General features: G+C 50.0%; 1 protein-coding gene across 1 annotated transcript; it reads right to left on the bottom strand.

Annotated features, from left to right (window-relative positions):
* Positions 1 to 1,307: 1,307 nt before the first annotated feature.
* Positions 1,308 to 10,260, bottom strand: DRD4 (dopamine receptor D4). Its single transcript, XM_040066423.2, has 4 exons — positions 9,954 to 10,260; positions 2,815 to 2,927; positions 1,927 to 2,474; positions 1,308 to 1,510 (listed from the first exon to the last, which is right to left on the bottom strand). Exons 1-4 carry the CDS (start codon positions 10,182 to 10,184, stop codon positions 1,308 to 1,310), a joined length of 1,095 nt encoding a protein of 364 aa, XP_039922357.1. The 5' UTR covers positions 10,185 to 10,260.
* Positions 10,261 to 15,908: the final 5,648 nt, after the last annotated feature.

Raw genomic sequence — 15,908 nt, 5'->3', positions numbered from 1 at the left:
GTGATTCCTAACGCAGAACTGAGCAGACCCGGGGGGCAGCACTGCGGTGCCATGAAGGGTGAGGAGCTGGTGGCCACAGCATGCAGCTTTCCCAAAAGGAACAAAAGCCAAGAAGGAACTGAGGCAGGATGGGAACAGAAATTACCTGTGATACTCCTGGGAAGGAAAAAAACAGTCAACTCCTTCCATTCCCATAGTAAAATGCTCACTCCTGCTTCCCAAAGTAATACTTGAGTGTCGGGAATGGTTTCTGCTCCCAGTTAAATGCTGATTGCTTGTTGTCTGGAACTTGAAGACAGCTAGTTAATTGAGAAGACAGTCTTAATTAAGCCTACAGTAACACAGCTCATTTACTGGATTGCTTGTATCCTGTATTCGGATGCAGCAAAGGCAGCTCCGAAATAGCACCTCTAGAAATCCCACGGTGCCCTGGTACCTGGGACAGCTCTGCCCCAACCCAGTGAGCAACAGCTGAAAAATGCACAATATAATCGTGTGGGAACTGAGTCTCTTTGCTGATGAGAAACTGAGCACTTGTTATTTTTAGTCAAGAAAACACTGAAGACGTCCATTTTCTGTTCTGCTTCCAAGCAAATTCCCTCCTGGAAAGCCACAATCATTACTTCGAAGACTGTAATTTTCTGCAATATTCTTTTTCTCCCCTCCAAGCCCCAGCAATGAGCATCACCTGTTCCACGGGCTGCTGTGGCTGTCACTGCATGCAGGTTCACCTAAAGGGATGAAGGACTTTTTCCTGAGGCTGGAAATGGTTCCTAGCAGAAATCACGTGTCTTCGCAGGAAATTCTGGAGCACTAGCACAAACATTATGGTGCTTTTGTAAGACCCTTGTTAAACATGAATGAAATCAGGTTTTGGGTTTAGAATTATCAAGGATAAGGGAAAAGGAGGTTGCACAGGCATATGGACATCTGGAAATGAGCTTGGTACCCTTGTCTAGCATGTGGTCATCTGGGAAATGAGCTTAACAGCCCTTTTTCCCCCAGACTTGTGTCCATGTCACCTCAGAGCCCCGTTAATACCACCCCAGAGGGCAGAAGATTAGAAATTACTAGTATTATCCCAGCTTACATCAAGCAGCAAGTGTTAAAGAAGTGGCTACACTTGGAAGTTTCCCTTGGCAGTGGGAAGAGGATTCAAGCTGCATCCACTGGCCCTCACCTGTAACACCTTACTACAAGGACCTGAGGAAGCCCCATCCCCAACAGAGACAGCAGACCAGAGACAGAAATAGATCTTTAATGAACTATACAAAAAATGACCCGGTGGTTCTTCCTGCATGGAGAGCTTAGCAGAAGAGGTGCAAGACTTTGCGGAAGAAGTTCCTGAACTCGGCGTTGAATACGGTGTAAATGATGGGGTTGAGAGCACTGTTGACATAGCCCAGCCAGGTGACAGTGCTGGTGACTTGAGGGGGGATGGAGCAGGACTTGCAGAGAGCCCTGGTAATGTGCACCACGAAAAAAGGTGTCCAGCAGAAGAGGAAAGCACCTGCCAGGAGGAAAATAAAGAGAGAAGGTGATGTGAACGTTCAAAAGGCTTTAATTTAATAAAGCCTGAGCCAAAAAAGATAGCCACGACTCAGGCACTCAGGGAAAAGGCAGCAGTTGTGTTGAGATGTGGAGCTGGGCTTATGCCCAGGCAAAAAATTGGGATGTCTTTTCCCATCCTAAACATAGATGAAAAGTCTTAGGTTAGTCTCGCTTTGGCTTCGAATGTAAGATAATTGGGAGTCACAGGTTTGCCTTGAAGGGAGGTTGGGTTATAAACACTGCATGTGTTCTTTCCCAAGGGTGGCAGCTTTTGGCACTGCTCTGGATTCACCCAGGTCCTGCCAGTCTGAGCGGTGTGCTGGGACAAGGTGGCACATTCCCCACCCTCCCCAGCCATCCCTGACGGCCACTCACCGACAACGACCGGCAGCACCCGCATGGCCTTGCGCTCCCGGCCGTTGATCTTGGCCCGCTTGCGCCCGTGCCCTGGGTGCGGATACCTGAGGTGTGGGTAGGACACAGTCTGAATCCCATTGTTCATCCCACACTCCCCAGGGAGGCCGGCACGGGCATAGGGGCTGCGCTCCAGCAGCCCCAGCCGGGTCTGCTCTCTCTCCATCAGGGTTGGGGGGTGATAGAGCTTCCTGTTGGCTCCGTAGATGCAGCCTCTCAGCTTGGCCTTCCGGGCTTCTTCCCAGCGCTTCAGTCCTCGGAACATGCCACAGTACAGCACCAGCATGACAGGGCATGGGATGAAGAATGAGCAGATGGAGGAATACACGATGTAGTTGTCATCCTCCAGTTGGCACAAGCTGGGGTCCCGGTCTGGGACATTGTTGAGGCCAAATATGACTGGGGACGCCACAGCAAAGGCGAATATCCAGGTGGTGGATATAAGGATCAGCTGCCGCAGGTCGATCTGTCGCCGGTTGTAGTTGAGCGGGATTTGAACAGCGATGAACCTGCCAACACAGCCCCGGGTGAGTCAGTCCTGGTGTGGTGGTGGTGGCACCGCTGGTAATGTAACCGAGGGGCCCTGAGGTCCTTGTCACTGTCCTTCCCCCCATTAATTTACTTTACTAACAGCCGAGGCCTGGGCTACCACCAGAACAGCCAAGGGACAGCTCTGGCTCATTACATAAGCTTTCAGCTTGGCCACCACCGATGGGACACAGATCTGGTGGTGGAGGACATTAGGGCAGAACACCCTCCTTAGGGGAGGGCAGAATCCTCCCTGCTTGGGACACAGAGCCTGTGGAACAGTGTGCTGCCCAGGCACAGCCAGAGCAGGGAGCCACTCACCGATCCACGCTGATTGCACACAGGTTGAAGATGGAGGCCGTGCACAGCATCACGTCCATGGTCATCAGGGCATCGCACAGCACCGTGCTGAGGGACCACACTCCTCCCTGGAACTGAAAAGATCCCTGAGGTCAGCAGATGTGTGTCCTTTAAAATTACAGGAACACGGCTTTGCCTGGGTGCCTCAGCCACTCCAAACAAGCAGCCCAAAGCTGCGTGCTCTTCCGATGGCACAATGCTCCCAGTGCAGCAGTACATGGGAATCAGCCCCACACAGAGCCCACAGCCTGCTCAGAGCTTGTGGTTCTGGCCTGTCTGGAGAACCGAGACCGTCACTAGAGCCAGGTGAGTTGTGCTGGGCAGAGAAAGGGACACAGGACATTGCACTGAATTGGGTGAAGGCAGGCACCCCCAAGCTCCTCAAACCCCCCAGTTCAGGACCCTAAGATCTCCCCAACAAGGCAGTATTGGCTGCACAGCACGCTGAGCTCAGTCCACAAGCAAGAGAGAGCACAAAGCTCCTCTTCCTCTTCCGTGTCTCAACTGCTCGAACCCCTGTGTGCAGACGAAGTGAATGGTTTCCCTGTATCACACAGCTGTTCCATCCTGGCAGGCTAAGCACAAGTCCAGCATCTGAAGAGCAGCTCCAGGCAGTGAGTAACAACCTCTGATTATCTCTTGGTCACAGGCACCAAGGCAGAGCAGCAGGGACCGGTGTCAGTGCTCTGAACCACCTGGAAGCGTTGACTCTGCCATCCTTGATGATTTTCAGCTCAGTGAGGTCTCAGGCAGCATCACAGGCTCTGCACAGCCCATAGCACAGGATAGGCAGCAGGACAGACAGAAGGACAGCAATGGCTGACGCTGGTACAGCCAGAAACTACTTGCAGCGCTTTGTTCCAATAGAGTGCTTGTCTCACCTAGGTACAAACCCAGCTTGTTCTTTTAACATTAAAGCACTCTTTAGGCTGCCGCAGAAATAGGTCACCTTAATCCCATTCCTGTGCCATGATTCCCATGAGCTCCTTGAGTACAGGCAGAGACCTATCAGTTTGCTCATACCTTGCACAGGTAAACCAGGAAGTTCAATAGGCTGTCACCACAAGGACAGCAGGGAATTCTTCCTCTGAGTTTGAGACCGTGAGGAAAATTCCACCATCCTTTGGGTCCCTCTGCAGAGAGAGGTTCAGTTAAAAACCCAATCAAATGTACAGATAAGTATGATTTTAGCTTGGGGAAAAAAAGTGTTCTGTAGCAATGCCCCCTTGTCATGCCTGACTCAAACACTATATTTTGATATTGCAAAATACCAAGCACTATCCGTACTCTCTATATGCTTTTATTAAAATATATGATAAATATTACTATAGCATATATATTGCTACATGTAATATATTAAATTTTCTATGTATGCCTATCTGCAGATAATGTGCATAATCTAATATATATAATTTATTATATATTTTTATCTAGAGAAAATGTGCTGCATAAAAAATTATATATATATATTTTAAAAAAAAATCCCAGGGACTTTTTTCTCTATAGCAATAGCCAGCCAGTGCTCATACAGTCAAATGCCTGCTGCCCTTTAATGTTGCAGGTTTCAGGAAGCAGGTATGGATTTGTCCCTGTACCGGTGCTAAACAACAGGTCCTGGTTTCATTCATCCCAGCGCAGAGTGCAGCCACGTGGAGAACACGCTTCAAAGAACACCGGGAAGGTGCCGAACCCCAGCCCCTGCCAGCAACAGGGCAGGCAGCTCTGCAGGGATTAATATCAACCAGTAATGATGTCAAGCGCAGGATTATGATTAAAGGAGCTGGAAAGCCAAAGGAGTCTCTGAAGAAACTGTTTTGCTACTTTTGTACAGCATCTCCTTGAGATACCTCCAGGGGAGCTCTGGAGTCAGACCTGAGGGCTTCATTCAGCCTCTTCTCTAGCACAATGCAGCCTCTCCAAACTGAATCTGGGACCTGAATCATCAATTACCAAATTTCTGCCAAGCTCACTGGGATCTTAACAGGTTCGGTTCAGCTTGTGAGAGATAAAATTTGATTTTGGGCTGCAGTTTTCCAAGCCTATTTGTGATTTGGAGGAGCTAATTTGTTCTGAAAAGGACAAGGGTTCTCGGGCTGCAGCACCTTTGAATCATGTGAGATTAAGGTTGGAAAATGCTATAAACCCTTCCCTTTCCCTACCAACTCCCAAGACTCTGGCTTTGGGAAAGGTGCTAGGAGAGAATTTCCCGTTCTATGGGTTTTGTCACCTGCCCACCTTGGCAAAATGTGCCAAGGACCGCTCTAAAGAGAGAGTAACTTTGGATAAGAGGCTTTGCCGGCCATGTGATTAAGGAGTACCCAGTTCCAGGAGGCTGCAGCAGATTAGCCCATCAAGGTCCACAGTGTAAAGATTTAGGGATCACAAACAGCTCAAGCTTCCTTTAAGAAACGCTCCAGAGCAACTGCACCTTCAGCGGCTCTTTGGGTTCTCCCTTTTTCCAGAATACAATGCAGAAGTTTTTGTAGGATGGTGGATGGCAGGATACAGACTTGGGTTCTCAAACATTTGTAAGGAAAACTCTGCCTTCTAAAGCAGCCTGATGACAGAAGAGCTCCTGAGGGCAGGAGCCAGGACAGAGCCAAAGGTTTTAGTCCTGTTTCCTCTCATACCACCTCTTGTCTCAGTTCTGCCACATGCAAGGAGCAGCAGGAGCCTGAAAGGGAATTGGGAGATGCCCACCTGGACTTTGAACAAGTGTCTGCCTCAGTGCGGCCATGGCTCAAAGATATGGCATGGAGTGAGAAGGCTGTGACACGAGTTGGAAAAGGAATAGTCCTTGCCAGTGGGCAAAGTCCAGCATCCAAGCCAAAGAATTGTGCCCATGTCCACCAGAAGCTGACTTGGGCTTTTTGTCATGAGTTGTGACAACTGACACAGTCCCCAGAATACACAACACTACCTGCAAGAGGAGAGGAGACGGAGAAGAGGGAGTGGGACATAAGACAGAGGAGCCTCATGTCTGCTCTGATGTTGTTTCTTAACTTAAGTCATTGAGGTCAAGGTTTTTCAGAGATCATGAGCAAGCCTGATCATCCACATGAGGCATTATGAGGGCCAAGAATTCCAAGACACCTCTCCCCAATTACTTATATCTGAAAAAAAAAAAAAACCCCAAAGCACTGGTTTGTAATTGCTGGCCTGTCTCACCTCCCTGGTACTTGTGTGGCTCAGATACCAGCCAGGCCCCGAATGACATCTATTTCCACTAAAACGGTAACATTTTAGGAAAGACTAATCCCAAATCCTGCTGCAAACAAGCTGATATGCATTCACAGAGAGCCAGGAGAAATTTGGAGAGGGCAGAGGTCTGGCCTCTCATTAGAGGAGTGGCATCGCAGGCACACAGAAAATACTGCAAGAAAATAGATGTTTTGATACCAAACAGTGGCACCCTGAAAGTTTTGGGCAGAAGCCATCACCTTCACCAAGATAAGAAGATTGTTCATGTGGTTTTTACTGGCTGTTCCATTGTCATGCCTGTTGGGAACATTCTTCTCAGACGTGGAGAAGGAGCCAGGTAAACATGCAAATCTGCTCAAACTGTTTCCTCTTTTCCGTAATCACTTACACAGGTCTTAGTGGCAAAGATGTTTACATAACCAACACCCTCATCTCCTGCCAGCAGCTTCCTGGCTCAGGCCTGTTCCGCAGCTCTGCTGCTCGGTGGGGATTAGCAGAGCTGATCACAGGAGCAGCAGGTACAGGTACAGGTGTGCTCCCCAGCACAGTCCACGTGTGGAGCTGGTCCTGGTGCCTCCACTTAATGAGGACTGTAGAAACACCTGAAAGTATCCCAGAGTCATTGGGATTCCTGCCATTGTCACAGTCTCTGGGAAGAGGGAGCAGTTACACACAAGGCAAGCCTTTGGAGCCATGCAGCTCCCTCCCAAAGCCACCCAGAGCCAGGTGATATCCTGCAGTAATTCCACAGCACTGTAGCTCTGCTTCCTCAGGTAACCCCTGTTTCAGTGCTAACAATGCTCCAGGCACTCTCTGGGATCTTCTCCTGGTCTCTCTTCACATGAAAGCAGAACTCTGCTCCTCACAAATAACAGTTCATGCCTGGGAGTGCCCCAGGCCATCTCTTTCCCCTTGCTTCCCATCATCCCTGCCTTTCTGGCACTGGATTGATTGCTGGAAAGCACTTGCCACACTCATCAGAAAGCCAAGGCTGGCAGAAGAGCAGTACAACTTCCCCATGGAAGTTACCACTACCTCTCCCCATTGTACTGCTAAGATTCCCAAGCAAGCAGGAAGCTAAGTGCCTTCTGCCCACCAGGGCAGGCAGCTGGGTGGTGATTACGACTGGAAAACACTGGAATGTGTCTTTGTTCCATATTTGGATGAGTCCAGTGGAAAGAGAGTGTGTGTCCATAATTGCTGCCAATGTCTGAAATTAGCTTTCTTAGCAACCAGAAATAAAAGCCAAGATCAAGGATTCTCCCACTGTGCTCCAGCACAGGCAGCAAAGGATCATCCACATCCCACAGGAAGGAATCCCATCCCCACTGGGGCTTGGAGGAGATCTGCTGTTTGTGAGGATGTCAGATGTCACCTCAAAAGTTAAGTCCTTCCTGCTGTCTTCGAAAGCCCTGACTTGGAGGAATGTTTCCAAGACTGGAACACAAGATACTGCATCACAGGAAAACAGCACAAGGTGAGCAAGTTTCTGCTGAATGAAAAAATGCTCAGTTTATCGTTCTGTTCCTGCTAAAAAAGCAAGAACCGACTGCCTCAGCTGGTTTTCAAGTTTTCCAATAGGCCTTTACTGCACCAGGAGTTGTACTAAAGTTTAAAACAGCAAAACAAAAACCCCACACCAAGAATGAAGGTTGAAGGGAACATTCAGGACTGTCCAGGCCGTATTTTCAGTGGCTACCATGTTTGGTACAGAGCGCGAGCTGAAACCAAGCTAGTTTTAAAGAGCAATCACTACACCCTGCATCTTGCATCCCAACATCTAATTCTGAGGGAAACAAAAGACAACAAAGAAAAGAAACCACAAAAAATCTGTCCTCTGGCATGGATTCAGTTGTTATTCTCCCTTTTCCTTTTCTTATTTCAGAACAAAATGAGCTGGAATTCCTGCACCAGCATACAGGAGATGATTAAAATGAACATGGACACCTGCAGGCTCTGAACCCCCAGAGAAGCATCCCAGCATGGGATGGGATCTGCTGCAGCACTGGAGCTGGAGTTCCTCTACACCTCAGAGCCTCACTGCCTGCTTGAAGGGGCTGTGACTGATGCACAGTGCTCCTCTCTCTGTACCTGTTTAGCACTTCCCACACCTACTCTATGCATTCCCTCTGAGCACCAGGAGTGGTGCCTTGTCTGTTTTGTTGCTCTGAATGCCTGCCTGGCTGCAGGAGCTGCAGAGGATGGAGGGAAAGATTTCTGTCACACAGCACCTTCATTCCCCATGTTTAATATCCTGGGAGCAGAGACATGGAAGAATTCCTTCACAGAAGTAATGTTTGTGAACAGCCATGGAAGTGAACACACCAAAGGTCACCACAAGCTGGACAGCCCCAGTTTTGAAAGTGCACACAGGTACAAACATCTGTTGGCTGGGAATCCAGACCTTGTAGAATGTCTGGGGTATTCAAAGAAAGCCCCACAATACTCCTGTCCCATTGGAAGCATTTTCAGAGGTATCCCAGAATACCTGTATTTATGTTAACCTGTATTTTGTATATTCCAGCAAAACTCCCACCTGCAGGCAAAAGGAAACCACTCTGGTGTTAGTGACTAACCAGGGAGAGACCTGGGGTCTGAAAGTATTGAGAGACAACGGAAAGAGGAAGGAAGAAAAGGGATCCTAATTAGCAAAAAGTAGCTGAGCAGAATGATGAAGAATGTGCCTTTCTAACCAGCAAAATGAAGGTAACAAAGGAAAAGCAAATCTGCAAAAACCAAGAGGGCAGTGGAAAAAGAGGGGACCTAATGCTCCAGTTCTTCATTGGTTCTTTCCTTGGGTCCCCAAATGAACCTGCTGTTCCACAATACCTGTCTCCAGAGAGGTCACAATGTCCTGCAAAATCCTAGGACGAGATAGAGACCATTCTTAGCTCTAATCTGCAGCCTGCCTTGCTTAGGGGAGTACAGGCCTGCACAGACAGGGCCTGCTGAGCCGTGGGGTGCTCCGCGTGGCCTGCGAGAGAGGACAAGAGGGGAGACACTCTCCCACAGCTGGGAAGAAGATCCACACTACCAGCTACCACCAGGATGGGTAGAAAAAACTGCTGTTCAGCCCAGTGGATGCTTTCATCCTCTTGAGCAGGGAAGAGCCATCAGCTGGTGCTAACAGGTTCTAAAACATCCCCCTGCAAGCACAAGGGTTTATTCATCCCGGGCAGTAAATGCTACAGAGAGAACCACTCAACCTGGGGAGTGCCTGTTGTTCTTTCCCTCAGCTGTCCCAGTCTTGGGGGTGAACGGCAGCTCTGCCCCATGTCCCTGAGCTGGCTCTCCATGACCGCCATCGCATGCTGGCTCAGACCTGTGTCAATCAATGATCTGCCAACCAAAGCCACCTCGGTGCAGGGTGACCAAATCCCATCCAGCTCCCGGAAAAGACAGCTTCTCCTGCTCAGCCAACATGGAAATTTGTTTCTTGGCTAAAGATGCTAAGGATCCCCCTTCATCACCAAGATCTGCTCGCTTTATGTCAAACAGAGCGCTGCACCTGCCTCTTCCTGTCCATTTGCAGACGGCAGCCTGGACAGCGTGCAAGCCAAGGCACTGCCATCCCGCTTCGCCTCCCCTCGGGGCACCTCCGCTCGGCGCGGTTGGGACGGGGATCCCAGGAACTAGCACGGAGCCGGCTCGGCTCCCCGCCGCCCGCGGTCCCGCAGCGCTGTGCGATGCCGTGACGTTCGCAGGTAAGAGCCGGGGGATCTGACCGCCGCATCCCGGGGGACAGGGCTGTCCCGGGATGGCGGTGGGGAGCAAGCCCGGAGAGCGGCTTTGACCCTCGGTACTCGGTCCCTTGCCCCCCCCCGCTGCCTCGCAACCTGCGGGCTCGGCGGGCGCACAAGCCCCATCCGCCGTCCCCCGGTGTCCCCGGGCTGTCTCACCTCGGAGTAGACGTAGAGGGGCAGGACGAGGAGGGCGAGCAGCAGGTCGGCCACGGCGAGGCTGACGATGAAATAGTTGGTGGTGGTCTTGAGCGCCCGCTCCGTGCAGACGCTCAGACAGACGAGCCCGTTGCCGCCGACGATGAGGAGGATGAGGAGGATGCCGAGCACCAGGGCGGCGATGCTGTGGCCGGGTGCGGCGGGCGGGGGTCCGGCGGTGCCGTTGCCCATGGCCCCGCGGCGCTGCCCCCGCAGCCCCGCGCACGGAGCCGGGCCGGCACCGGGAGCTGCCCGCCGAGCCGCGGGAGGAGCCTCCGCCACCGCCCCGCCCGGCCCCGGGCCCGGCCCCGCGGGGACAACTGGGTCACCAAGCGGCTTAAGGGGTGGCGGAGGGGGGCAGGCTCCCGGTGTCCCGACTCGCGGCGTCCCGGTGTCCCGGTGTCCCGAGCGCTGCAGAGGTCTTGCTGTGTTCTCACATGGGGTTGGTCTCTTCAACAGTGTTAGAGGGAAGAATTGGAATTTGTACAAACCGGGTGAATAACTGGGAAATTGTATTCCGATGTGCGTGTAGAGTCTGGTAGTGTTTAGGAGTTTGTAATTACACCGAGTGAAGAGCCAGACAGTCCATAATGAACTTTGAAGACACTGCAGAGACAGGATCCTCTGAGCATCTTGGAGCACGGAGCAGGGATTCAAAGTGCTTTTGATAGGTTGGCAAATGCAAGATGCATTTCAAAGGGAATTTTGCACCTTACCCATGCTTGGGCAGGAATAACTAACTGCAGAAATGCAGGGTACAGGAAGAAACCAGATAGGCAGCAAGTGTGGGAGCAAAGATGGGGCAGCAGGTCATGAGCTGAACATGGGGGCTGGGGTGTCTTACAGCAGAAAATGAGAGAAAAATTCTCTTTGAGGGGGACCTATGCACCTGCAGGATTAGGAAGCACAGGGAGGTGTGACCTCCTATTTCAGGCCCAGGTGACTTGGGAGATGTGGGACTCTGTGGGCATCTCTGCAGCTGTGCCCCCAAACCTCAGCCCAGATGTTAATGTCAGGTAGGCATTCAGGTCAGCCTGGTGTTTGTGGAAGGCAGTGGGAAGAGAAGGCACTGAAGGGACATTTATACTGCATGGAAGGGAAAAATACATACTTGGAAGCTTTTTGTGAGACAAATTTCTTCTAAGATCTGTTTATAGGCTGCAGCTATCAGAGTTTCATCCAAACTATTGAGACTTGTGAGAGAAATCCTCTCTCCAAACCCTGACCTTGCTGCCCCAAGTATCTTTTTACTCTTTTTTGGAAAGGGTCATGGTTACCCCTCAGCATGTGCAGCATGGAAAGCCCACAGCCCTTGTGTCAGCCTGGTGGACACAGATCCAAGATTTGTTTTCCCAGTCATCTCCCTCTTCTAGTGTACAAACAAGGAGAGACAATTCCACCTGGCTTGAGTGAGACCAGGTCTTGCTCTAGATCTGTCTGGCACTAGCACTGTAGCAGGTACTCACATACCTGTATCTCTGCATTCCTTTTAGGAATGGTTTGTGTTGGACTCAGGAGAACAATAACACGGCTGCACATCACGGAGCTTGGTGATACCTCATCTGCTGGAAAGTTCAGACAAGGAAGATAGTTTCCATCCTCTGGCACAGCTTTTCCTATCTGGTTTGATCCCTAAAGCCTGACTCTTGACACAGCCCTCACTCAGTGAGGGCCTGGGACAGCAGAATGACTTTCACTATAGCCCTTTTTATTCTAAGAAATCAACTCAAAGTAGTAAATGAGGCCCTGAAGTGCATTAATGGAACTGTGTGGACAGAATACTCTTAATTCATTTATGTTTAAACCACCTGAGTGGCCAAGAGAGCTGTCCTCCTGCCTTCCCACAGGAATTAGTGCCATTCCTCTAATCCCCTTTACCAGTTAATTTACATTCACTATCTCAATTTTCCCTGTGGGTTAGTGCTGAATGACTCTTAATTCTCAGTGTGGAAGCTTATATTCCAGACTAACAGGGCCTAATCCTAAACTAGTTTAATCCTGGAGTGGATTAAACTGATGTGAAATAATGCTTTTGACTTCCAAAAGTGAGTAGCCATGCAAAGCACTAAGTAGGACAGTGCTTCCATGGCAAACATTAAATACAGACATTAAACACAATTCCTTTCTTGGATAAGGAGAAGGAAAGTCTGTTTTTCATCAGCATATCCAAAGAAGTCATGTCATGTCACTGCTCAGAAAACAGATGGCAAAGGACAGAGTCACAGGTCACCCTCTTGGAAAGCAGGAGAAGTCATGCCAGAGTGATGGACTGGGAATGCTTAGAGCACCTTTGGAGAGGGTCTGATGTGGTTGGTGTTTTGGAACAACCCTTTTTTGTTTGGATGCACAGGCTGCAGTGTCCTCGTTCACCATCCCGCTGTGACAGAAGCTGTGGAAGCACCACAGCTGCTCCTCGTGTCAGGAGAAGGGCAGCACCAGAAAAAAAAAAAAAAAAACAGTGGGAGACCTGCCTGTTTGGAGCGTTTGGAAAAGGAACTCGGGAAGATAAGCAGTGTGGTTTATGGCCGTGGTGGAGCTGGTCCCCAACCAAAGGGAGCTGGTCCCCTGCCAAGGAGCCAGGAGGAGTCCTGCAGAGACTCCCCCAGGATAAATTAATGGAGGATTTGATTCCCAGCCAGTTCAAAGGATCAGGAAGTTTGTGAAGTGAGACATCCGTCAGAGTCTCCACAAGGAGATGGAACTTTTATCACCATAATTTTTCACATCTCGGGCACTAGAAATTTAAATAGAAAAGGGGAACAATGTGGCTGCCAAAGTTTCAGGACTGATGTGCCAAACTCAGCTGATGAATAGTGCCCTGATAGCACCAGCTCTCCCAGCTGCCTTCAGGTTCAAAGGGAGGAAAACAAAGAGCTTTCAAGGCCAATCGTGTTCCTTTTATTTGCCACATTCAACCGGGCAATTCTCTTCGAGACACTCATCGGCAACAAAGCCATCCTGCTTTCCAATTTCCTGTAATGCATTTCTCAGAAAAGAGGCAGAGGCAGCATCCCCCCTCTCAGGTGTTCTTTTGCAGGAGAGGGAAGAGGATGGCACAGCTTTCTGGGCTTTTCAGGCTCTCCCAGTCCCCCAAGAAGCTGCAGGGATTTATTTACATGCTGAATGGATATTTTGACATTTACCATTCTGGTAAGTATGATAAATCCTCGTAAGATGTAAGAAACTAATGCCAGTGGTTAGCTGTGAGGGTGAAACTATGGAGAAAATGGCTGCATTTTCCAGTTCTGTTTGCTTGGAGTCAAAACTAGGTGTTTTTGTGCATGCCTGCTTTCAGCTTAACCACATAATTGATCTCACACAAGGGTGATCCGATGAGATACAAGGGCTTGTGGCACAGGACAGATCAAAATAATATAACTCAAGAGCTCCTACTGGGTTTAAAACATCACTGAGCTTATTAGAGCCACTTGTTGGGAAAAACCTCCTGGGCAGGGGGAGAAGTGGAAGACAACATAGGCAGGGAAGGACGTGACTGGGAGCAGCAAGCACCTGTAAGTGCAGCTCCCTCCATGCTCCTCTTGAAAAAGCCTATTCCTGTTTGCTAGGAAGGGTGTCCCTTCGGGTCCCTGCCAGAGTCAGGGGTGAGCCAAAATGCAGCCCGAGCTGCTGTGTCAGGAGCTGCTGTGCTCACTGCTGGGTTGGCACACCTGGGACAGCTGGCCCTGCCAGCCAGAACACAGTGCACATCGCTCTTCTAATTGAAATTAATTCCCCGAAGAGCTTTCTCCTCTTCCCCAGACACACAGACAGCTGGAGGCTGAGATTACAACTCTGATGCCAATTAGAGCCCTGATGAAGCCAGACACAGGGGAAGTGTGAGCGTGCTCAGAGCTCCTGTACTCCAGGTACAGGGAGTTTCCAGCTGCGCAGGAAGCAGTGCTGGGCCAGCAGGGCAAGGATGGCCAGAGCAGGCCTGGAGAAGAAGCCACCCAGTCCCTGGGTTAAAGGATCAAGGCATTATTTTCTTTGCACAACCCAGGCAATGTGTGGATGAAATGATTTCTGCTGCATATTCTGACCAGAATAAAGTAATGCCCTGATTCTCTAACACTGAAAGTGTTGCTGGAGAGTTTTTTTGTTTTCCTGCAGTTTTTGGTGATACCTGCACTGGGATCTGTTGTTCCACCTTGGGAACATAACCAGGGGCAGGCCAATGGTTTTTTCCCCCACTTGGGTGGGAAAACCAGCCCAGGGAAAACCAGGGGAGCTTTGGAAGGAGTTGCACAGGGTGTAAAATTCCAGCAGGTGATTGATGGGGGTGACAGCTTGTCTTTAAAAAATACTTTAGACTTCTTTAGTGATGGGGAGTCAGCAGTGATGCATTCATAAGTTGGGAAAACAGAGTTCCCTTCTTCCTGTAAAAAGACTGTTCCCTGAGCTTGGCTTTTCCTTTTCTGGATGACAGTGCCAGCCACAGTAAAACCAACCCTTCTTTCCTACAGTACCCATTCCCAAGCATGCAGGAAGAATTTCTTCTCAGGAAGAATTTTCTCATGGAAAATGTGCTCAGGCAATGGAAGGGGATGCCCAGGGAGTTGGTGGAGTCCTCATCCCTGGAGGTGTCCAAGGAACAACCAGACGTGGCATTCAGTGCTCTGGGCTGGGTGACAAGGTGGGGGTCGGGCACAGATTGCACTTGAAGGTTCTTTCCAACCTCAATGATTCCATGATTCTCTGATTTGCTTGCAGGAGGGAAGTGCCTCATGGCAGCCCTTCCAGATTCAAGGTTTGGTCACAAGTGTTCCTGCTGCAGGATGGGCCTGGCTCATCTAGCATCCCTAGGGAGGCACCCCAGGGGACCCTGCAGCTTAGCACCTATCCCTGCTCCAGAGGGATGTTCTCACTTGCAAAGCACCCCTTATCCTGTACTCAGGAGAGCCAAGGCACCCTACCAGCACCCAAGGTACCACTCCTGCACCAACAGCACACTTTTCCCCTTGTTCTTCCCAATTTTTAGCAAAATGTTTTTAGCATTTGGGTACTTTTTTTTTTTTTTTTTTTCCCAGTGTGAGCCAAACAACTAATATTTAATCTTTTCCTCCAGAAGACCTGGGGTTTACTGCAGATGTCACCCAAGGGTTTGGCAGGAAGCAGATACAACTTGGACCAAAATGACTGAGATCTGCTCCAGCACAACCAAGAGCTCCTGATAAATGTTGTGCTGTCCTTGCCCCTGGATAATGCTGCCAGCCATGGATGCCACCAGCGTGTCCAGCACCTTCCCTTCTGACTTCAGACCAAGCAGGCACAGCTCCAGGTATGTGACATTTTGTGCTCTTGTCCCTCACATGCAAGCCACCTCAGGAGCAGCTAGGTAGAAAGAGAGACACGCATATCCTGGATCTACATACCTTCTTAGCTTAATTTGCCCCTTTGAGATTGGGGATAAGTGTTTCTCTGAGGTTCCATGACCATTATGGGACTGTGATTTTCCTTCTTCTTCCAAGCCCACCTGCGATGCCCAGATTGCCTCTTCCTTCCATGCAGCCAAAATCATGAGATCAGGTGGTAAAGATTAAAACCGCTCCTAAAAGCATCCTGTGCAAGAAAGCAGCATTTAGGAGGCTAAATCCTCCAATCCCCTTATTCCAATTAGGGTCCTCTCTCTTATGGGCCTGGGATTGATGCAAGGGATCGCCTCCAATCTTTTCTCAGCTGGAGCAGCATCACCGTCATCGCAGTGGCGCGGGCCAGGGTCACCTGCAAACACACCAGAGACAATCCCCACTGCCCACGTGGCCTCACACAGACACGGGAAGGGGAAGAAAGGAGTGGGGGAGGTAGAAGTTCCTGAACACCCCGTAAGCTGATTAGAGGCTATTTTACGTAGGAAGGATTTAGCCATGCAGTTCCTAGTACCAAATGACCTCAATAAACTCCCCTGCCATGGGCCTA

Source organism: Hirundo rustica, chromosome 6, assembly GCF_015227805.2.
Source record: "Hirundo rustica isolate bHirRus1 chromosome 6, bHirRus1.pri.v3, whole genome shotgun sequence".
Taxonomy (NCBI): Eukaryota; Metazoa; Chordata; class Aves; order Passeriformes; family Hirundinidae; genus Hirundo; species Hirundo rustica.
The sequence above is the reverse complement of the archived record's forward strand: the minus strand, read 5'-3'. Positions and strand labels throughout refer to the sequence as shown.